At 45.5% G+C, this 23630-nt stretch overlaps 1 protein-coding gene across 3 annotated transcripts in view; it reads right to left on the reverse strand.

Moving 5' to 3' along the window:
- LOC306927857 (homeobox protein cut-like 1) overlaps positions 1-23630 on the reverse strand; it is a 151565-nt gene that overhangs the window by 38622 nt on the left and 89313 nt on the right. For 2 of the 3 annotated variants that reach the window (XM_079507725.1, XM_079507723.1), the window contains exons 11-15: positions 22310-22358; positions 19618-19714; positions 11359-11729; positions 10740-10910; positions 9493-9862 (exon numbers count right to left, since the gene is read on the reverse strand). In XM_079507725.1, the coding sequence (XP_079363851.1) occupies positions 9493-9862; positions 10740-10910; positions 11359-11729; positions 19618-19714; positions 22310-22358 (1058 nt within the window). The remainder of the gene's footprint in view (positions 1-9492; positions 9863-10739; positions 10911-11358; positions 11730-19617; positions 19715-22309; positions 22359-23630) is intronic. The other variant, XM_079507724.1, reaches the window with a different exon arrangement.

Here is a 23630-nt window from a genome sequence, read left to right on the forward strand (position 1 = left end):
CTTGAACCCCAGCATCCCTATTCGTGGGGGGGAGGGGGGAGTGGACATTCGCCGAGTACATTGCATCTCTGATCCGTTTTACAGAGTATCTAAAAGTGTCTAAAAATGATATTGATGAATTAAAAATGTTATCAACATTATCAAAAGAATTCCGTGGCACCCCTGGACTGGCGTCATGACGGCACCCTAGGGTGCTAGGGCTCCCTAGGGTGCTAGGGCGGGCACCCACTTTGAGAAACCCAACGCAGTACGAAAGTGTCCTTCAGTGAGCCCTGGCCAGGAAAAAAAAGAAACAATACTCCCTGCCCCACACGTACGGATGCAGGCACGCACGCACACGGGCGCACGCGCGCGCACACACACACACACACACACACACACACACACACACACACACACACACACACACACACACACACACACACACACACACACACACACACACACACACACACACACACACACACACACACACACACACACACACACACACACACACACACACACACACACACACATCGTGGCGGGCGGCTGCTCCCCAGAGTTCTGGTTTTACAACGCAGCTCAATCCTGTTAAAACACACGAGGCCGCAGCTACTGTTGCACATGTTCCTCATGAAGTCAGAAACCAGAGAGCGGAGTGGGGGCGGAGTGGGAGTGGAGTGGGGGCCTGCTGTGTCTGTCTGCCTCCGCTTACAATGAGAACCAGAACCCTTGGATGCGCTCCCAGTGGTACTCCCGGTTTTTTGCCAATACCACATTTTAGAAATACTCTGTTGTACGAGTAAAAAGGCTTGTATTCAAAATGTGACTGGAGTAAAAAAAAGTACAAAAGAATCAGCATACTTAAAGTGGCAAAAGTGTGTTTCAAAATGTGTCAAAGGCTTTAGAAAATAGCAGATATTCAAGCTCACTGCAATGTGATGCATTGTAGAGCCTGTAGATAAGCTATTTGTGATTGGACAAATAATACAATAGTGCTTGATTCGTTACCATAATAATCGAAATAATAGTAATAATAATACATACGATTTATATAGCGCTTTTCTAGGTACCCAAAGTCGCTTTTCAGAACAGAAGTAAAAACAATTGTATTAGGAAAAACTAGTTAAAAATGTACAAACTAACGTGTAACTAAAGCGGTCAAAATGATTGTATAGCGGAGACAGAAGTACAGAATGTTTGCCTCTGAGATGTATACTGTAGCGGAGAAGAAGTACAGATCGTAAAAGCACAGACAAAACTGTGCTTATACCATAAGTGCAGTACTTGAGTAAATGTACTTAATTACTGTCTCCGTCTGAGAGAAGCAGAATGTCTGGACGGACTCCACGGAGAAAGGAGAAGGCGGGTCGGGTCTTGGCTGGAGCTTCAGTGGCGGGGGAGTAAATATTAAGAGGTTCTACAAAGAAAAAGAAATCGGGGGGGACCAATTCCACCGCCTGGCCCTCGCCTTGGCCTTAGAGCCACTGGTCAGGGCTCCTGGGCAAGGTCACGCTTGTTCATGTGTGTGTGTGTGTGTGTGTGTGTGTGTGTAGTGGGGGGGGGGGGGGGGGGGGGGGTTAGCAGCTGGGTAGGAAGTGGAAGTAATTTGCGGGCTGAAACAGGGATGACCCTGCCAAGGGCAATGACAGCCACGCAGTGGGAACGAACAAGGAGTATTCGTTTAACTCTGATGGGACCCGAAATGGTCCAGTTTCTACACTTTTCAGACCCCGGGTTTTTCTTTTTTGCTGCATGTGCCTCTGCGACGGGAAAGGCTGGCTATACCGCTGGTACCAGCATGGAGTTTGACCTCACACAGACACACCCACACACGCACACGCACACACACACACACACACACACACACACACACACACACACTCCAGATGCTATGACGCGCCCGGTCGTTAAGGCCAAAAGAAATATGACATAACTGCATATCTAGCGTCGCACAGCGGAGCCAGAGTGTCTTTCCCCAGGGACGTGAAGCCACACAAAGCTTGTTGAGCTGCCATCATCAAACACAGTGCATGTGAACAGCTTGAGTCAAATATCTATAGTTGGCATCACGGTATTCCCCCAGCAATTCTGCTTCTCAGACCCCATGCCTCTCAGCAAAAGATAACAATTGTCTTTTTTTAGCTTTTCAAGACGGTCTCTACAAAAAAATAAATGCTCAAGTAAGTGTTACTTTACACATTTGTAACTCAATCTACAGATGTAACCAAATGGACGCGTAACTCTGACAATCTACAGATGGAACCAAATGGACACGTGACTCTGAGGATGTACAAATGCAACCAAATGGACCCTTACGGGTAAATGCAACACTCTGGATTTGACTTGGGCTGCTTGGCATGACAACGGACGTGTACCACGCCGACTACTAGCCAGGCGTTTAAAGCCAAAGTGCATCGTTAAGGGGCGGGTAAAGCCACTTTTAAAGGTTAAATTACACATGTGAGGTTTCTCCCTGACGTCACACAGGGAGACCTGCTGCCTGCTGACCCGCTTTGGTCTTGTTTTGACAAAACGGCAAGTAAAACGCTGTCTGTCGATTCCAAATAACCCCTCATTACAGAGACGCCTAATCATTGTTTTGACTCGAGTGTTCACTGTGCGCCCGACATACCTTTTGAACAACAAATAACTCGGTCATTAAAAGATATTCCTAGATTTAACAAAATGAATGAAAAAATAAGCCTCTTTACACTGCCACTTTAAGTTAAACCGCTTCTAACAAGACTCCCAGGCCAGAATTCTCAAGCTATATGGCTAACAGGAAATACAAATAAAACACTGACTAGCCACTTGAACCCCAGCATCTGTATGCTGGTGGGAACATTAGCAAAAAAATAGCCGAACTACAAGCACACAACGTGGCGCGTTTACAACGCGTTGTGTGCTTGTAGATCGGCAAGTTTTGGGGCGAAGAGAGTTGGTGTGGACGGAAAACAGCGGTCCAGGTACGGAGCCAACCCAGGTACAGTTTAGTAAGTCTAGAGGGGTTTAAGTGGCTATAGGCGTCAATCACGATAGGGAAGGCAAAGAACAGACCTGGCCTCGAGGAGCCTTCAGAGTGGGGTTTTCTCTTCGGAACCTCTTGAAACACCCTGCTTAGGTTCTGGCCTGGGTTCTCTGTTGGAAAACAAGTGGCGACACATCAGAGATAAGTAGACCTTGGACCAGATAGATGGAGGGTGGTATATGCAAACTGACGGGGGGATAGAAAACACCACTTATGGGCTGTAACAAAGATGTTTCATTCTATGATTACTGTTGCTGGATATTCCGAGAGTGTGTTGCTGCCGGGACAGAGGAAGGTCGATAACAACGTTGATTTTCTTGGTGTCAGAACGTTGGGAAGATTGTGTGGCCCCTGGAAGCGTTCAGTTCAGTGAGCATGGGCCTAAAATAATGGGTCATGATCAGTGTTCACAGAGAGGGATCGTGTGCACGTCTTTAATCTTTTGCCTGTATTTAGGCCAGGTGCTGGACGCCAAGGCATCACGGCAAACATCAAGGAGAAGGAAGGAACATCCGCACACTTGTTTTCAGAGCGCTGTGGACTTACTTTATTTCATCGGCAAGAAGCTGCAACGTTTCGACCGTTAGGTCTTCATCGGGCAACAATGTGCCTGATGAAGTGTGCAGATGTTCCTTCATAATAAGTGTGTAGATGTTCCTTCATAATAAGTGTGCAGATGTTCCTTCATAATAAGTGTGCAGATGTTCCTTCATAATAAGTGTGCAGATGTCCCTTCCTTCTCCCTCATAATCTGTGTTCACTTCTCCCATTGGAATGAATAGACCAACCAGCTACTTCTGGTCTCCTAAGGAGACGGCCACCTACATCACACGGATACAGGAAGTCAAGTGGAATATGGCGTGTCTCGCTTCTCTATTGTTTGTCTCGTGCTGTAATGTCACGAAGATGGCATACTGTGTGCCACTTTAATGACGGAAGCTCTACACTGACGTGTCGGTTAGCCCGACATGTTGAGCTCGAGGTCGCTTTTCTTCACTGGGGCACTCCACACTGTGGAGCGGAGTTACTCTCTTCAACTACAGACTGAAGATTTACCATATGTTAATGTTTCACATTTAAAAGCATCTGGTGCTGCTACTGTAGCTGCACACTAGCCAAGTGCTCGTGGAACATCCAAAAAAAATAATAATAATGAGCTGCAATGTCAACACCTCAACTGTTTCCTTCCACAGTGCCGAGTGAGAACAATGACAAAACTAACTAAAACAAGTACGCCTTTGAAGAAGAACAAGCAAAAGAAAGTGAATATGATTTACTTCCTCTATTTGTTTGTGGAGTCTGTGGACATAACCCGGAGCTGCTCAGAAACAAGTTTATGATCGACATTCTGAACTTAAATCTTCGAGCTTTATATACAATTTTCCACTTCACTGCAATGCTGCCAGAGAATGACCTACGACAATGTCGTCCTCACAACGCAAACCTGCAGTTATTTTTACTGCTGTCCAAAAAAGCCTGTCACCCCCCCTATAGATGTCAGACTGAATATATAGCTCAAGGACTGTCCTCATCAGGGGAGTCTTGGCTCGCTTGTCTCCGGCACTCAAGAGCCTTGTTCACAAAGTCAATACTAGATCACAGGAACATGTGTGCCTGCAGAACACATGTCGATACTATTTCGGGGCTTCCGTTTCAGAACCCCCGGCCGTGGCTATATCTCCGGGTACAGATCTCCATCGTCACGATAAATCACCACCTCGTAATGGAAAACCTACGTCGAAACGGAGTAAAACTCCTGCGTCTGTAAATCAAGCGCGCCGGTCGTTCCTCGCGACGCACGGCGGACCAGATGGGCGAGATAAATCTTAAGGAGGTATTCCTAAGTGAAAGGCCCCCAGAGCAAACCACAACATAAAGTGTACATACTGTATATACACACATACGCACGCACACGCACACGCACACACACACACGCACACGCGCACACACACACACACACACACACACACACACACACACACACACACGCACGTTTCTTTATTTTGGCTGGAGGAGCACCCAGCAGGTTGTAATCGTACATGTCAAACAGCGAAATCCTGACGTACTTCACACGGCTCCGCGCGGCGGGCGCCGGGCTGCCCTCCCGAGAGCAATCGAGAGCCAATTCACATTTCCGATCGTTCCCATCCACCTATCAAACTCCCTTTACTCACCCAGACAGACATTGATGGGGGATTTAGGAGAGCTGAAGCATGAGCTGCGGTTTGGGGGTACAAAGAGCAGCAGCGATTGGAGCGCAACTCCGACATATCGAACGCTAATGTGTGCAAGCTGTGCCGCTGCTTTAACACAACTCTTTTAGACTCCAGCTCGCTCGGCAGACAGATTCGAGGCCGCCTGCCAGACCAGGCTTCTTTGAAGTGCTTCCAAACAAGCAACAGTAGACACAAGTGTACATTCTTTGGCTCAGAACTCCACTTTAACATAGAAGAGAACAAGCTGCAATCTTTTCTTTTTTTTTTGTTCTGCCCTAGAGTGGGGAACTTTTCAGATTATCCCCGGCTGTGCAGAGTGCTGAGTCTACGTAACATGGTGGGGAACAGTATTGTAGACCTACACCTGCCATGTTGAGGACCAACACAGGTGTTTCAATTTGTCAGAATTATTTTAGTTTGCAACGCCAGGTCTGCCATACATGAAAGTATAATGTATGTCATTATATGCCAATGTATGTCATATGCTGTACTGTATGTGCCAACAGGTCATCGGAAATCCTCATCTTGTACAACTGTAACCAAAAATGGTCAATTTTGTTCCATTTGTACACTCACGCTTCCCATAGTTAAAGTAAGACTTTACAGTGTCCTGGAGTTGAGAAGATCGCTGCTGTCCCGGCAGAAACCTCTCATCTCCAAATGTAACTTTTTGTGGGGTTTTTTGTGTTAATTAACGTCCTACTTGATCATACTACAGCGTCAAACAAAAACATCGAGAGTAGCAGATCCACAAGCTCGCAACGCGGCACGTGTGGATCTGCAATTTTAGTTTATTTATTTTTTTAATCCTGAAAAGCAACCGTTTTCTACATGAGGTTTCCACCAGACAAAGACGATATATTGGAGAAGACTATAGGGTACGCTGAAATATTACAGAGGGTTTTGTAAAGTTGGGATGTGCATGTGACGATACCCAAAGGGCAGAGTCCTGGTCTGGCATCTATACATGTTTTATGATCGGTGGCTACAGCTACAGCTAGATAATGTGTAGGATGATGATATGTACAGTGTGTCTGTTAGTTTGTACATTGTTAAATGTACAAACCGTCTCTCTTGTGTGTGAGTTATGTATCAGTTTTTGTTATTGTGGCAATCTGCAGGGGAAAAAAAGTAAAAGATTGAGAATCATTGCTCTATGCAAATGTGGGCCACAGATTGCTCAGTGCAGTACGTTGCTTCCACAGTGGGGATGGAGACACGCTGTGCATAAAATATCAATTAACCTGCAACGCCCGCTAAACACAACTTCTGAAGCCAGACGCAACACAACACAAACTTCCAGCGCAGAAGTAACATCATATAGTTCGGTAACAAATGTAGCGGTGAATGTGGGACTTGCTCGTTGAAGGGCAGATTACCACAATATCACAATATAACAATACTCGGTAGAAAACGTCCTGTATTCAGAATTTTAACTGAGTTAAAGTGCAAAAGTATTGGCATCAATAAATATACTTACAATACCCAAGTAAAAGTACTCCAAAAACAATTGAAACTTTTTTATTTTCTGCAATCTCACAGAGAGGTCTACAATCTCACAAATGTTGTGAGGTGATGCGTTGTGAGCTTGTAGAGTCTAAAATGGCGCTTAAGTGGCTAAATGTATGTTTTGTAAGTAACTATAGTAACTAAAGCAGGGGAGCAAAAAGTGCAACATTTTCCTGTGAGATAATGAGCAGTTGAGAGGAATAACAGTCCAAGTCCGCACTAATTATCCATAATGTATAAAGTATAGATAGGGATTCAGGACACATAGGCCTTTTCGGGGAGGGGTCAGAATAAATTGTGGACTTAAGACTGCTATTCGTCTGAACTGCTAGTGGAGTTTGGTAGAAATGATCAAAACACTCAAGTAAAGTAAAAGTGCGTCTCACATTTTACTTAAGTACAGCATTGCAGGGGGTCCCCAGCAAGGTCACAGCAAGCTTGCACATCTGCTATTTTTTGCTAATAATACTACTAATAATACTACTACTAATAATAATAATAATAACATAACATTAACATAAATGTTCTATTCAGGGGGGCCAGCATGACACAAAACCTTTTCAGATGGGTGGGCCCGCAGCCAAACACATATCAATTTGGGGGTCCTTGACTTAAATGAAGTTTGAGAACCACTGAACTTCAGTACAGCAGCCTCCATGGGTACAAGTACTCCGTTACTCCCCCCCCGCCCACTGGAGGGGGCCGAAGAGCCTGCTGACACCGATGATGAGAGATTGGCCTCCTGATGGGATCAGCTTCACTTCCCGTGCGCTAACTCAACAACCCACTCAGCGCTGACAATCAATAGCAGCCGGCAGGGAGCCAGCCAGCCAGCACACACACACGCACACGCACGCACATGCACACGCACACGCACACACACACAGGTGCCAATTAACCTTTCGCTAAGTCCCTCCCCAACCCGTCCTTGTCCAATAGGCACGTTAGCAATGGTTACTAAGCGAAGAGACATGGCAAGCTTTCCTCACCCATTGAGATGCAGGTTAAATGGCGTGATTTCTCCATATAAATAATCGGTCATTTCAGTAGCAAGCTAGACCTTCGAAATGTCTTCTAAATCTAGTCCACCAAGGCCTGCATTAGGCTATGCATGCACTGGACACGAGGAAATGTTAGAGGGAGAAACAGTATCCAACTCAATCAACTTACGTCCGACAGGAGTTTCATGTAATGCACGGTAAGACTATGGTGATTAGTATTATTGCCATCACCTGGGTGGCTCAGTCGTGTAACTTTCCCGACGTTAAGCTGTGTATGTATTCAACAACAAAGCCATGCAAAATAACACTGACAGTATGAGGTGACGAAAGCTTGCCATCCTTAGCAACGGTTGCTAAACTATTTTGGACTGGCATTGGACAATCGCTTTTGGGGTGTGGTTTAGCTAAGGCCTAATTCCGCTCGACTTGGCTTCTAAAAGCTTGCTTCCTTTTGTCCGTTTGACATTGAAATGATTCCTGGGTCGATGCGTACGAGCGGCAGACGCAGAGTGATAATGACACGGAGTGGAATGTGCGTCAAAAGGAGGTCAATACATACGAAAGAAAGAGCGTCTTTTTTGTCTGGAAACCCAACGGATATACCGTAGGGATTCTCGCAGTCCGATCATTTTTGAGCAGAGCCCGTGCTGAGACTGTAAATGAAAATATGGACCTGCTCCTCAGAGAAACCGTAATTATACATAATTATGTCCAATTGGAACTACCCTATTTGAATGCACTGAAGCTGAATAATCGCAATAACCCACCGCTATATGCGACTTTTTGTTTAGATAGGTAAAGTTTTCGATTAGAACTCGTGGGTGAACGTCGGTGCCAACTCCACTACGGGCGTTTAACCCATTTAGACCTGAGGACGCATGTGTGTCATATTATAGCTTTAAACCCATTTTGGGCGGGAACCCCTTTTGGTGTTTTAACTAAGCATTATGTTATACTTTAGCTATTGAAAAATAGCAGATCTACAAGGTCTGCTATTTTTGAAAAATCGTAAAAATGCGGCACAAATCTTTGAATTTATATTCTTTCAGAGCGAATGTTTTTTTTATTTCGACGTCAGGCCTGAATGGGTTAATAGAGCGAGCGAGAAGGAGAAAGAAAAGGAGAGCTACGATATATATTTAATTTTATATAAGATGTACCGTCTCTGTCGGGTGGAAACCTCATATGTCCAAAACGGTTACCTTCCAGGATTCAAAAGCAGCAATAATAGCAGATCTACAAGCTGTCACTTTCAAGCTTTGGGTCCGAGAGGCTAAATCTCATCGAATGGTGGTCCGTGGCTCAAATGGACCTTGATATGAAGGCCCCCTGCCTGTGTAGATGAGGTGTAAGCCAGTGGTTCCCAAACTTTTTCATGTCAAGGACCCTCAAATTAACACTAATTAGCCCGCGCCCCGCGGACCCCCATTCGAAGAGTTATGCCAGGGACCCCCATAAGAGAAGACTTTTACGGCTCTAGCAGTGATTCTCAACCCGCTTAATTTCGAGGACCCTTGACATGCATTAGTCTACGGACCCTAACGGGTCCATTTGGTTCCATTTGTACACTCTCAGAGTTACAAACCCATTTGGTTCATTTGGTTCCAAACTATCATTTAGCTGGGGACCCTCGGGAACTCCCTCAAGGACCCCTGGGGGTCCCCGGACCCCACTTTGAGAACCACTGGGTGTAAGCCATATATAATAAATACAATAATACGCCTCGTGGCCGCGGCGGCGCTCGCTCGCTCACCTCTCTGCCGCCCCTGGATGCTGCGCAGCGCCAGGATGTTCTGCTCGTCCGACAGGAACTGCCTCATCTTGTGGAAGGGCTCCTTGCCGCGGATGGTCAGCTTGCTCCAGGGCTTGGGCCGCGCCAGGATCTCGCTGACCGAGCCCTGCGACAGGCCCAGCACGTAGTGGCCGAAGATGCGCTGGCCGATGTTGTGCTTGATCAGCTGCTCCTTCACCTGCCGGGCGATCTCCGACGTGTCCATGTCCTCCGAGCCGTCCGACGCCCGAGGCGTGTCCATGCCCGAGGAGCCGATGCCGACGCCGCCCGGCTCCGACTGGCCGGGCGAGGGCGCCAGCCCGTTGACGTCGGGGGACGACGCAGCCGCCTGCTGAAGGGTTGGCACAATTATTATTACATGATAATCGTCTAAACGCAAATTAATTGAGACGATCGCAATTGTTTTTGTCATAATCGTCATAATCGTTTCCACCAATTCAGGACGGGAACCCCTTGTGGGGGTTCTTGTTGCTATGTGCAGTATATGGAAAAATAAAAAAAAATTAATAAGAATTCCGATCGTATCGGCCGTAGTCCTAAATGGGTTAAAGATGTTCATACATAAAAAAGCATAAAAGTATAAAATGTATAAAAATGCCACAAATTTCTTGGAATATTTTTGTTATCTATTTGTCATATCTGCCCTGTGCACTTTTTTCATTACGGAGCCTAAAAGGCAAAACAGAAATGTCATTTCTATGCATAATGTTCCAATTGTTCCAATGCCGCAAAAACACAATTCAAACGTTCATCGCAATTACTTGTGCGACAATACATCGTCAACTTTAACCCATTTAGGCCTGACGTCGAAATAAAAAAAAATATCTTCTAAATCATGACAATTTTCTGAAAAACGTCTCTATATCTCGTTTCTATATAAGTGGTAATCAATATTTCATGTCAAAGACCCCAAAAATGATATGTAATCAGCCGCCGACCCCCATCTGAAAATATAAAATATGTTGTTTCAGGGACCCCCCCCCCCCCCCCCCCAGAAGCAAAGATTTTAGTTAAACACGTTCGCTATGAAATAATATATATTCAAAGATTTGCACCATATTTTCATGATTTTTCAAAAATAGCAGACCTACAAGCTCGTAGCGCTATGAGCTGCTATTTTTCAATAGCTGAAGTATAACATAATGCTTAAAACACCAGCAGGGGTTCCTGTTCAGAATATGTTCAATGTGTAATGGTGAGGGCCCTACCGCCTGCTGCTGGCTCTGGGACTGCAGGGACTGCAGGGACTGCAGGGACTGAAGGGACTGCAGGGACTGATGGGACGTGTGGTGGGACAGCGAGTTGGCCAGGGGGTAGTGGGCCGGGGAGAAGAGCAAGGCCGGGGTCACCCCCGACGACGACACAGAGTCCTGCAGCGCCTTGGAGGAGGAGCGAAAGCATACATTTTAACAGGGATACGATACGTATCCCGGTACATGGTTGACCATACGATGGATACATGGACCATATTGGTTCATTCATGGCGGTACGGTACCAATGATTAAAATCGATACGGTAACTATTTAGGAAGGAAATAAAATCTGTGTGAAACATGTGGATAATGCAGGATTTTTAAGGGAAAAATTTAGTAAACAGTGATTCTCTGGCAAATACATAGACATTGTATTTGAACACAGATAATACACACCTTTATAAATAGACCAAGTGTAGCGATATTGAATAGAAAATTAATTAAACCCGTCTTTACGATACGATACATAGTCAAACGATACGATATGTCGCCGTTTACATATTATTGATATACTTCGACTCTTGAAATAAAAATGGATTTTCCGATGCAGTTCCTATTATCGTTCCACCCTATACCTTGGAGTAGAAGGTCTGCACCAGCTGCCGGTGGAGCAGGGAGTTGAGCGCCAGCTTGCCCGCCAGGGGAAAGGCGGCGCTCGCCGCCGACGACACCATGGAGGACGGGCTGAAGAAGTCCTGGCCGCCCACGATGCCCACCCCCGCCGAGGGGGAGAAGTGGTGCGTGCCGTTGGCGACGGTGGCGGCGGCGATGGTGACGGGAGTGTCCTCGGATGAGGAGGAGGAGGACGAGGCCTTGGTGGCCGTCGTCGTGGTGCCCGTGCGCAGCAGCAGCTGGGACGTCGGGGGAGGGGAGCCCTGCAGGTTGGCGTTCATGAGGGTGGCGGACAGGCGCTGGGACTCTTTGACCTTCTCCCTGGACGACGCCCCTGCGAGGTCACGGGGGGGGGGGGGGGGTGGGGGGAACAACACATACAGAGAGGTCAAATGTCACGTCGACGGCAAGCGGATCGATGCAGAGAAGTACTATTAGTCAGGGGTGCACATAACTGGCGCGCCAGTGAGCGTGTCGTCAAAGACATTTGTGTATAGAGAGCTGGGACCGCTGGGACAGGAATTTACTTCCTGGGAATCCTGACACAACATTACGCTGCATTACAGCCAGGCACTCGTCAAAATGTCCAAGGAGCAAAGCCCCATTACGAGCTCTGGTGTCACGTACTTGTCTGTCTACTGTACATCCTGTAAGTTGACTTAGAAATAAAACTAGTGGCCTGGGCCATGGCTCAGTGGTCCAGGCACCTTGGCTGGTTATCCAGTCTGGCAGTGTGCCGCGGGTTCGACTCCCGATCCCGACGGCCTTTACTGCATGTCTTCCCCCCATCTCTCTCCCCATTTCCTGTCAGCCTACTGTCTGTCCCTCCATAAAAAAATAAAGGCGAAAGCCACAAAAAAAAACATAAAAAAAAGAAAAGAAATAAAACTAGTGTTGAGTCATCATTACAAGTGGCTCTCACCGTTTCGGTTGTAACCAAGCTGCCTTGTTGTCATGCGTCTAATATCTGTGTAAGCTGATTCAGAATACAGTGCTACTAAGATTTCTTTACGTGAGACTTTTCCTTTGTTTTATTGCATAGAAACACAGAAAGCAATAATATGATGACAAAGTCTAGAGGGTTATTGGGCATTATTTATTCAGCGTCGGACCGAGGGAGAGTGTGTGTGTGTGTGTGTGTGTGTGTGCGTGCGTGCGTGCGTGCGTGCGTGCGTGCGTGCGTGCGTGCGTGCGTGCGTGCGTGCGTGCGTGCGTGCGTGCGTGCGTGCGTGCGTGCGTGCGTGCGTGCGTGCGTGCATGCGTGCGTGTGCGGCCCCTGGCTGCAAGGGACACTGAGCCATGATGAAGTCTCATGTCTGGGAGGGAATTCATTCATCTACTCTGTATGCGATGCCCAAACCGTTCTATTCTCTCTCTCTCTCTCCCTTGCTCTCTCTCTCTCTCCCTCCCTCCCTCTCTCTCCCTTGCTCTCTCTCTCTCTCTCTCTCTCCCTCCCTCCCTCTCTCTCCCTTGCTCTCTCTCTCTCTCTCTCTCTCCCTCCCCCCCTCTCTCTCTCTCGATCCAAAGGCCCCTTCAAGCCACCAGCATGAAAACCTCTCCTATTTTTAGACAACCCAACAGAGAGCTTCTCTCTCTATATACACACCGAGCCACGTCTCTGTGCGTTTGAGAAGTGCACTCAGAAATAGTGTCTTTTATTCATTTATTTTTGTGTTCCCCCACTTCTGTAAGTTTAATTATGCAAAGACCTTGGAGTTCTAACTGCAGGGGGGGTGGGTGGGGGTGAGCCAAATACCAAAAAATGCATAAGCTGACCTAATCAAAGAGATCAGGCAAAAAAGTTATATGAAAAATATTCATTAACAAGCTTCAAGGTAGAAAGATGTGCTGTGCGTACGACGTTTAAGATAAACCTTTTGGGTGTGTAAATGGACCCTTATGGGTCCTATTTTACATCGGCAAGGCACCTTTATTTGTAAAGAACATTTGAACAACAAGGCAATACAATGTGCTTCACATAAAGATATGTACATAAATGTCCACGTACATTTTCAAATAGTCCACTTCACTATAATGTGCATTCTAAGATGGCATGATGGTACCATTTCTGTCTACTCGCTTAGTGTCTCAGAGGAGGGCTGTGGACAGTTCAGAAACCTGCTTACAGCAGTGACATCATCGGTAGGTAGAATATTTTTTTATTGTATACAATATCAGACTGACAGTCTCACACATAAGGCTATTCTGTCCAAATAGAGAAACTATCTCAGTTTATTATACTTATCAAAATATACTGAAACTCTGACAGTGCAGGGAGAGCAGCATGGGGGTGAAAACAGTCGCATGTTAAATTAAATTGAGATATTCCTCTAATTTGGCCTTTTTTAAAGTCAATTTAGACTCTAAATTGAAGGTTTAATTAAAGGTCAAACAAATAATTCGCTGCAGTCCTGGAGAGACATTGGCCAGGGGAAAAACTGAGTGGCCTACCATTGAAGTAGGGCGTTCAAAAACACAAAAAGTTCAAATGTGGACACACAATAGGTTTCTGCCCGACAACAACGATAAATGCTTGTGTGTGTGTGCATACGTCACGTGCGTGTGCATGTGTGTGTGTGTGTGTGTGTGTGTGTGTGTGTCTGTGTGTGTGTGTGTGTGTGTGTGTGTGTGTGTGTGTGTGTGTGTGTGTGTGTCTGTGTGGTGGTGGTGGTGGTGGTGGTAGGGGGCACACGGCAGACAGAGGGGCCGACCCGGAGCCAATTAGGATGACATTTGCAACGCGGTCAAGTGCACTGAGTGGTATAAAGATCAGCATGGCCTCAGTCCACTGGAAACGGGGGCTTCATTAACATGCTGTGTGTGACCTCACCACGTCACCAGTGGTGTTCTTTTTTTTTTAATATATTTTGATTTAGTCTACGTCTTAGTCTTTTGAATAACACACCATTTAGTCTTAGTCCTATTTAGTCTTCTGAAAAACCTTAGTCGACTTAGTCTTTAGTCTTAGTCGACAAAATTAACACTGCTCACCAGTGGTGTAAAGTAACTGAGTACATACATTTACTCAAGTACTGTACTTAGGTAAAGTTTTCAGGGTATTTGTTTTACTGTGTTTCCAATTTTCAGTACTTTTGCTCCACTACGATTATTTGAAAGCGTTAGTTCTGTAAGTTTATTACTTCTGCTATTTTCCAAAAGATTTTTTTTTTTTTTCATTCATTAATTTTTGAAATGAGACATTCTGCACAATTACAATAAGTACTTTCTACTTTTGGTACTTTAAGTACATTTTGATACCAATACTTTTGTATTACTATCTACATTGCAGTATTGATACTTTTACTTACATACATTTTTACACTTAAAACATTTCCACCACTGCACTTTTATTTATTTTCTTAAATTGTGCAATGCAATAAACGTCTCCTTCTCTACGCTCCCAGATCTCAGTCTCTGTCTCATAACACGCGTGTTGCCAACGTTTCAACATCGCATGGCAGCGCCAGGCAGCGAACGATCGAAAGCTCGCTACATCCGTGCTTCTCAAAATGTCTCATCTCAAGCACACCCAAGCTGATTATGCATTCCTCCACGGATATCCATCTGAAAATATCGTGTGCCATGGTGGGCGCCGTGCGACATAGGGGTGAGGGTTTAACTCTAGACGTGAGGGCCACATAGAGGCCCAAAACTCTACTACAGTGGTTCTCAACCAGTGGTCCGGAGACCACCAGTGGTCGGGGGTCCATGTGGTCCCCAGCTAAATGATGGAGAGTTGGTAACCAAATGGACCCTTATAGATCTTTAACCCATTTAGGCCTGACGTCGAAAGAAGCAAAGATTTGAGTTAAAATGTTCATTCTGTAATAATATATATTCAAAGATTTGAGGCACATTTTCACGATTTTAAAAAAAATAGCAGACCTACAAGTTCATAGCGCGGCACTCGGTGCCGCGCTATGAGCTTGTAGATCTGCTATTTTTCAATAGCTAAAGTGTAACATAATGCTTTAAAACACTAAAAAGGGTTCCCACCCAAAATGGGACCCATGAGGGTCCGTTTGGTTTCATTTCACACTCTCAAGAGTTACATTATTGTTAAACATCCGCATTACTTAATTCACAAGAAGTCTACACAATTCAACGTTGTGAGCTTGTAGATCTGCTATTTTCTGCAAGTGTAAAATCAGCCATTACGACGGCATCAAGGCCAAAACACATTTTAGTCGACTAAATCACCTGTGGATTTAGTCGACTAAAATCTCATGATATTTAGTCGACTAAAAGTAAAACTAGACTAACTGTAAAACATTCCGGGTGACCAAAACGAAACGAAACCTATTTAAGAGACTATGACTAAAACTAAAATAGAAATTAGCTGCCAAAAACACCACTGGTGTATACAGTATGATGCTGCTGCACATTGCATAATGAAAACTTCAGGGAATACACACGCAGTTTAAGGGCAAATTACTGACTTCATGCAAGCCATATGCACTCCGGGTTTCCTTAACCCATTTTGGACTGAGTTTGAAACCTATGTTTCTATGTCAGTGGTGCTCAACCTTTTTCATGTCAAGTACCCCCAGAATTATCTCTATTGAGACACAGACCCCCATCTCAAAATATGTAGTTCCAGGGACCCCCCAGAAGCAAATATTTTAGTTAAAAATGTTCGCTCTGAAATATTATATTCAATGATTTGCGACACATTTTAACGATTTTTCAAAAATAGCAGACCTACAAGCTCGTAGCGCGCCACTCGGTGGCGCGCTACGAGCTTGTAGATCTGCTATTCTTCAATAGCTAAAGTATAACATAATGCTTAAAACACCAACAGGGGTTCCCGCCCAAAATGGGTTAAATCCAAGCACATTTAGTCCTCGTTTGTCGTGTGAAATGTGCAATATAAATAAACTTGACTTGACTTGACTTAAACGCGTTTCTTAAGGTCGTCTCAGCTCTCTTGGCCTGAAACCCACTTAAGCCCTGCATGGCTTATATACTATGGTTCATTGACCGGAGTCCCCCAGCAAATGTATTCGCTCAAAAGAGCCGAGTATGTAGAACGGATAATATTGTTTTTTGCTGGATGTTCAACCCCCATAACACCATGGGACACCATGGGTTTTAGAAGTCTAATGCGGTTAACCCATTTTGGGCGGGAACCCCTTTTTGGTGTTTTAAGCATTATGTTATACTTTAGCTATTTTTGGAAAATGGTGAGAACGTGGCGCAACTTTTTGAATTCTTTCAGAGTGACCGTTTTTAACTCAAATCTTTGCTTCTGGGGAGGAGGTCCCTGGAACTACATATTTTCAGATGGGGGTCCGTGGCCAAATACAGATCATTCTGGGGGTCCTTGATGTGAAAAAGGCTGAGCACCACTGACATGAAAACATTTTCAGAATACTGTTAGGACTTAGAAGACATTTGTAGAATCGTCCCCAGATCAAAATGGGTTAAGATGTTTGCTACAACCACCAGGCAGTAGCAGGCACACATACAGTTGGGTGCCACCGATATTGTCCCTTATCATTTGACCCATTTAGGCCTGACCTCAAAATTTAAAAAAATCCTTCTAAATCCTCCAGTTTTCTGAAATAAATATTTTCACGATTTTTTAAAAATAGCAGACCTACAAGCTCATAGCGCGCCACTCGGTGGCGCGCTATGAGCTTGTAGATCTGCTATTTTTCAATAGCTAAATTATAACATAATGTTTAAAACACCAAACTGTCCTTTTGCGCAGATCATGCAAACCTCAGCAAAAAGAAAAGGACAATATCGATGGCCTCCAACTGTACAGTGGATGGAATGCCTCCAGTAGTGTAGTAGTGTTTCTCTCTGGAAAGGTGTCAGATAAACGGAGCCGTCTACAGTGTGTCAGATGAACGGAGATTAAACGTGCTATTACAACACACGTACGTATAGCAGTAGAACCCTCCTGCAGATGCTCTCCATTTAGTGAGACATGTGGAAGTGGCAGATCAAACGGGACAAAAGGTGGGAAAGCCAAGCGCGGCTGCTCAGCCACTCCACACTTATAAGGGCTGTCACTGAACACTTATAAGGGCTGTCACTGAACACTTATAAGGGCTGTCACTGAACACTTATAAGGGCTGTCACTGAACACTTATAAGGGCTGTCACTGAACACTTATAAGGGCTGTCACTGAACACTTATAAGGGCTGTCACTGAACACTTATAAGGGCTGTCACTGAACACTTATAAGGGCTGTCACTGAACACTTATAAGGGCTGTCACTGAACACTTATAAGGGCTGTCACTGAACCGTGGCCGCCATGAGCTCCATTACGCGACGTGTCGCGGGCCAAAGCTGCATTCCTGTTTCCTAAACCGTCTTCCTTCTTTAAACTGACGGCCGTACAGATCGGAAACGGCACATCGGTGCCGTCGAGGCAGAAACAAACCTCTTATCTCCCATATTTTTTTAAAACTTTGTGTTTTTCTTTTTTTTTTCACCGTAAATGAACGCCCCACTTGATCGTACTACACTACAGCCTAACACAGCCAAGCATCAAACGTAGCAGATCAGAGCTTGTCGATCTGCTACTTTGGAATTTGAATCCTGAAAAAAGTAACAGTTTTGGACATATGAGGTTTCCACCCGACAGAGACGACATGTATTCCTTTCAGCTGAGACTATATTTAAGAGAGCTCTCACTCCCTCCCTCCCTCCCCTCTCTCTCTCCCTCTCTCTCTCTCTCTCTCTCTCTCTCTTTTTCTCTCTCTCCTTTTTCTCTCTCTCTCTCTCTCTCTCTCCCTCCCTCCCTCTCTCTCCCTCCCTCCCTCTCTAGCTCTCCCTGCACAAGAGATACTGTAATTGTCTTCTCCTCTGCGAGTTCAACCGTTCTTCTTCTGCTGTCTGAGATTAGCTGGCAGCGTTTCCTGTGTCTGCCAGCCAGACTTCCCGTCTGGATCCCCCATGAGGCACGCCGCAGATGGAGGAATAGAAACATAAAAAAAAGAGCTGCGAGTGCACAGGCGGCAGCGTACAACTTTTTGTTCTCCTCAGCCTCCCCTGCCAGAGCTCCCCCAACTTTGATATCATCTTGACAGCGACTTCTCGTACCTTTCGGTAAAGCGCTAATGGTTATTTGAGTTATTTGCCCAATGTGCGTTTATTTTACAGCGACGTTCCTTATTGTGTGGCTTATATAAAGCGATCGTTTCTTTTGCCTAACAAGGCTGAACAGAGAGATTTCTGTGTGGTTCCATCGGCAGCTATAAGGCAGGGAGAGACAGTTGGGGGGGGGGGGGGGGGGGTGCATGTGGGTGGCTGGAATAACTCTGCATGCCACGACACGACTTGTGTGATGATGCTGTCTGCGTGTGAGCTGCTGTAGTCGGCGCAATCAGCAGAGATGAATGGCAGCCGTGCGCCTGACAACACTCCTATCTGTTGTGTTGTATGCATGGCCTGCAGTTCCCTGTGTACGCTCCTGCAGTTCCCTGTGTACGCTCCTGTAGTTCCCTGTGTACGCTCTCGTACCTCTATACTTACAGAGTATGAATGGACAGACACGGCACGGTTTCTTTTAACTCTGAGAGTGTAAGTTAAAGATTGCAAGTTTAAACTGACAAGATTGTGCAGTGTAGTGGTTACACTGCTATGGCTGAGGAAAGGTTAAGCAAAGCAAAGCAAAGTTACTATATTTACCCAGGGTATCTGGGCTAAGCTCAAGAACTTGTTTCCAGCCAGGCCCTGCTCATAGAACATTTCATGGTAGTGGTTCAATGCCTTGCTCAAGGGCACTTCAGCGGTGGTAATTTTAACGTGTCGGACCGCTGATTCGAACTGGCGACCTTCCGGTATCAAGACCACTCCGCAATCCGTTCGACCACCGCTGCAACAGCTGTTAGGGCTAGGGTCAGTAACTCCGAGAGAGTACAAATGGAATCCAATTTGGTTCCCACTCAGAGTCATAAGGGTTCCTTGGAATAAAAATCACACTCATGTGAAGTGAGGGGCGCTCATATCATCATACAGTACATCCCATTCCGTGCTCAGCCAATCAAATCATCACAAATGTCATTCCGGCCAATCACTTTTGGACGTCGTCACTCTTCTGCCCTCACTTTTATCTTCAATATGTACTTTGCTCAGCCAATCAAATCATTGCTATGGGGTCAATCACAAGACAATGTTTGTGTTCACACAAACGCGGAAAGCTGGGCATATGAGAGGCTAGCGCCCCTCAAAAATATGGGGTTAACCTTAAGAAACAGGGACTCACCAGCGCTGAGCTCACTGTTGTTCAGTCGCAGCGACGACCTCTCCGACTGCAAGCTCCGGCTCTTCTCCAGGAGCAGCACGTCCACAGGCTTGGAGTCCTGGAGGAGAATAAGGACGGGACAGATAGATCAACATACCTTTATTGACCCCGCCGGGGCGCCAGAGACAGCACAGCAGTGACAGTTACAGATACAGGGGACAAAGGAGAAGAGCTGGTACAGAAGAATCACGTCACGATAAAGACACCCTCAAACGAATATTGATGAAAGCCGTCTCTGTCGGGTGGAAAGCTTGTATTTCCAACACCGTTACTTTTCAGGTTTGAAATCCAAAAGAAGATCTACAAGCTCAAAACGCGTTGAGTCGCACACCGTTTCGAGCTTGTAGATCTGATGCTTTTGAGTGACACTATAGCATGATCAAGTAGGCTATTGATTTACGAAAAAACACAAACATATGGAGATAGACAGATGTATTCACCCTATAGTATATAGGGTATGTATACAGTATCTGTATAGGGCCAGCCTATACAGATATCCCACCTGGTGCAGAATAAAAAGACTGATACACTGGTCGCGTTTCCCAGGGTAAGGGTGCTTACGTGCGGTCCTTACGAAGGCTCTGCTACGAAGGGTGCCTTACGGCTTACGTTACGGGTGTTTCCCAAAAGCACACGTATACGCGCCTCTCTCAAAACAGGCTACGATGTACCGTGAAGCACGCATGTAAGCGGCCGGAGCTATCGATCGATGCCAGACTAACTGATTGTTCCACGCAACTCATAATCATCTCATTAACACAGCTTAAAATCTCCTTACTCTAAAACATATACTGTATCTTGAAATATCAACGCTGTTCATTTTTTTAACAGACCCATTTTGTAGAGGGACCGTCACACATGTTGCCGATTAGAACCTCTTTAATATGTTGTAGGCCTATTTATTAACCCACGGTTGAATGTTATTCTAATTAATTCAGGCTACTTGCATAATGGGGACACTTTAGGGTTTTCATATAGGCCTACATTTACATCACCTCGCCTCTGAAATTAAATTCATGAATCCAAACGTATTTGGACTGTTTGGACATGGACATCTGACAGTCTATGCCTATGTCTATGACATCTGATCTTCTCATCTTAAAGTATAAAAGTTTAAAACTACGAAATGAAACAAACATGTTTAGGCTACAGCTCAACAATCAAACTTTAGCTAACTTGCCATATTTTGATATATTTTCAAAGGTTATCGGAGTATCCGTGACAGACAGAGTACATTTTGTAAACTTTCGGGTGGTTCGTGTTGCCTGTCACAGCAGCTTCCGACATGTAACGTGACACGCCTGCGCAAAAAAAGAAAACAGACATACAAGCTATCAACGCACTGCGTCATGGCTGTCGACAGCTTGTAGATCTGTTCTTTTGGGCGCGGCTCGACGGAGACAGCAGCGCAAAATGAACCTGATGTTTCCAAAATGTACTGTCACGGATGATCCGATAATCTTAAAAACAAAAAAAATGCAAGTTAGCTAAAGTTCTATAGATGATGCTGAGGTAAATATTGTTTGTTTAATTTCGAAGTTTTTGTATTTAAATGAGATGAAGAAGTCACCACTCGCCACACACATATCGCACCTTCGCTGTGAAGGGTGTTAAGGGTGCCCCATGTCGCTCTTTCAAAATGCTGCGTAGAACATTAGTGCGTTGGCTAAGAAGGCTTTGGGGAAACGGGTTTGCTTCTACAGTACATTACTTTGTGCGGGAGGCCTTTAAGTGCTGTTTTCCGAAGTCAGTAAACAGTTTGACTGCGGGATAAAAACATCGCGATCCCCATTTGACTGCCTAGTTTTTCACTAACCCATAAATAACCACCGCGCCGACATCATCGTTCTGTTTCATGATAATCCGCCTTAAAATGGTGTGATCCTTTGTCGTAGTGTTGGGGGAAAAAAATCCAAAGTGCCGATCAACAACAATTAAAGAGCGGAGGACCCATTGTACGCCACCATTGCCATTGAAATGCATATAGGGCCTCAATTTCCCAGAAGCCTTTGCATGCCAGTGCAACTGTAACATTTTCCGGTGACGTCATCCGAACGCGTCCCACTCATGTCTGAAAACTTTAAAACAATTATTGACACAAAATTAAACATTGAAAACACAACTCGTGTAACTCGTGAACGGGAGGGAAGCTGTTCTACATCAATTAACTCGTGAACGGGAGGGAAAGTGTTAAGGAGACATGTAAGGCCGTGCTCTTGGGGAACCTGCGCAAGTGGTGTTTCCAGAAGCCAGTCAGGTCGCAGGCAACGCCAAACCAGCTGCTACTAAACGAAGACACTGCGTAGCCAACGAAGGCTTTCGGGAGACGGGTTTGCTGCTACGTGCGGCGTTAGGCGGCATGCGCGTACTGTACGCTACGCATACGAGTAGCAAGGCATCAGCACAAACCAGTAACGTCACAATTGCCAACAGCGGTGGATGTTATAGTAGTCCTCACACAACGCCGTCAACGCTATGCTATGGCACGGTTACTGAGAATTCAAGGCCGAGACACAGAGAGAGAGAGAGAGAGAGAGAGAGAGAGAGAGAGAGAGAGAGAGAGAGAGAGAGAGAGAGAGCAAGGGAGAGAGAGGGAGGGAGGGAGAGAGAGTTCTGTGTTCTAGTCACAGCCAGTGTGTGCCTCCTTCCTTACCTGGGCTGAAGAGCAGTTTGTCGAAGCAAACTCCATGGACTTGCGGATACTGTTGGGGGAGAAGAAAGAAGAGAGAGAGAGAAAAAAAAGAGTTGATCACAAGACTCAGTTAAAGCTACTGTAAATAGACGGGGAGTGCTTCTCTTCAGGTCCAACTCCAGCCAAAGGAAAACATTCTAACTCAATACAAAGGGCCCCTCGTCTCCCGACAGGCCCGGACCATTAAAATCTGATAATTCAATGAAATCCTTAGACTGGCAACATTTTATTAAGGGTCATCCAGTAATCTCTTTAATGCAAATTCAATTGCTCAACGATATTATCTATAAAAAAAAAATGAAAAAAAAGAGGATGGTGGGTGGGGGGTGGGGGGGTAGAAACTTTCATTTAAAAGGGAGAGGGAAAAAAAGAAGGAAATTTGGAGTCAGAAAACAGGCCTATAGCTACACGGATGCCACCAGACAGCTCTTTGGCTGGCAGTCTGAACAGGATTCAATCAGCTTCATTCACTCATGTCCCGTCTAAACACTCCCAATTAACTCATTCTGGGCGGGAACCCCTTTTGCTGTTTTAAGCATCACGTTATGCTTTAGCTATTGAAAAATAGCAGATCCACAAGCTCGTAGTGCGGCACCGAGTGGCGCGCTACGAGCTTGTAGGTCTGCTATTTTTGAAAAATTGTGAAATTGTGGTGCAAATCTTTGAATATATATTCTTTCAGAGCCAACGTTTTTTACTCAAATCTTTGCTTCTGGGGGGTCCCTGGAACAACATATTTTCAGATGGGGGTCGGCAGCCAATTACATATGATCTTGACATGAAAATGTTTGAGAACGACTGACATACAGTAGAAACACAAAGGGGTTCTTCAGAAAACCGTCAGGATTCAGAAGGCATTCGTATAGAATCGCCCTCAGGTCTAAATGGCTTAAAAATATTACGACGCGAGCTCGGCTTCCCAAATGACCGGCGAGACGGACGTGGCATCGGCCTGGTGCATGCTGTTAAATCCCTGGCAGTGGCGTTGGCTGTGGCTCCCAATTAGCTTATCTGCCAACCTTAACTCAGTTAGGCCCTTTGATTCTAGGTGGGACAAAGATAAGTCACAATTCGACGCGCCGCGGACAATGGACAAAGGAGGACACTGTCGGCCCCGTCTTTTTCTCAAGTCTAGATCTGAAAATAACTGGAAGAAAATACAAACTCTGCCAGGTATGGGCCACTATAGCATGCCCAGGTATATTATTATGTGCGAAAAGCAGAACATAAAAATAACAAATAATTTGGTCAACATGATCGGTCAAGGATATCCGCAAAATGA

This window comes from Electrona antarctica, assembly GCF_951216825.1.
Source record: "Electrona antarctica genome assembly, chromosome: 8".
In the NCBI taxonomy this organism is placed as follows: Eukaryota; Metazoa; Chordata; class Actinopteri; order Myctophiformes; family Myctophidae; genus Electrona; species Electrona antarctica.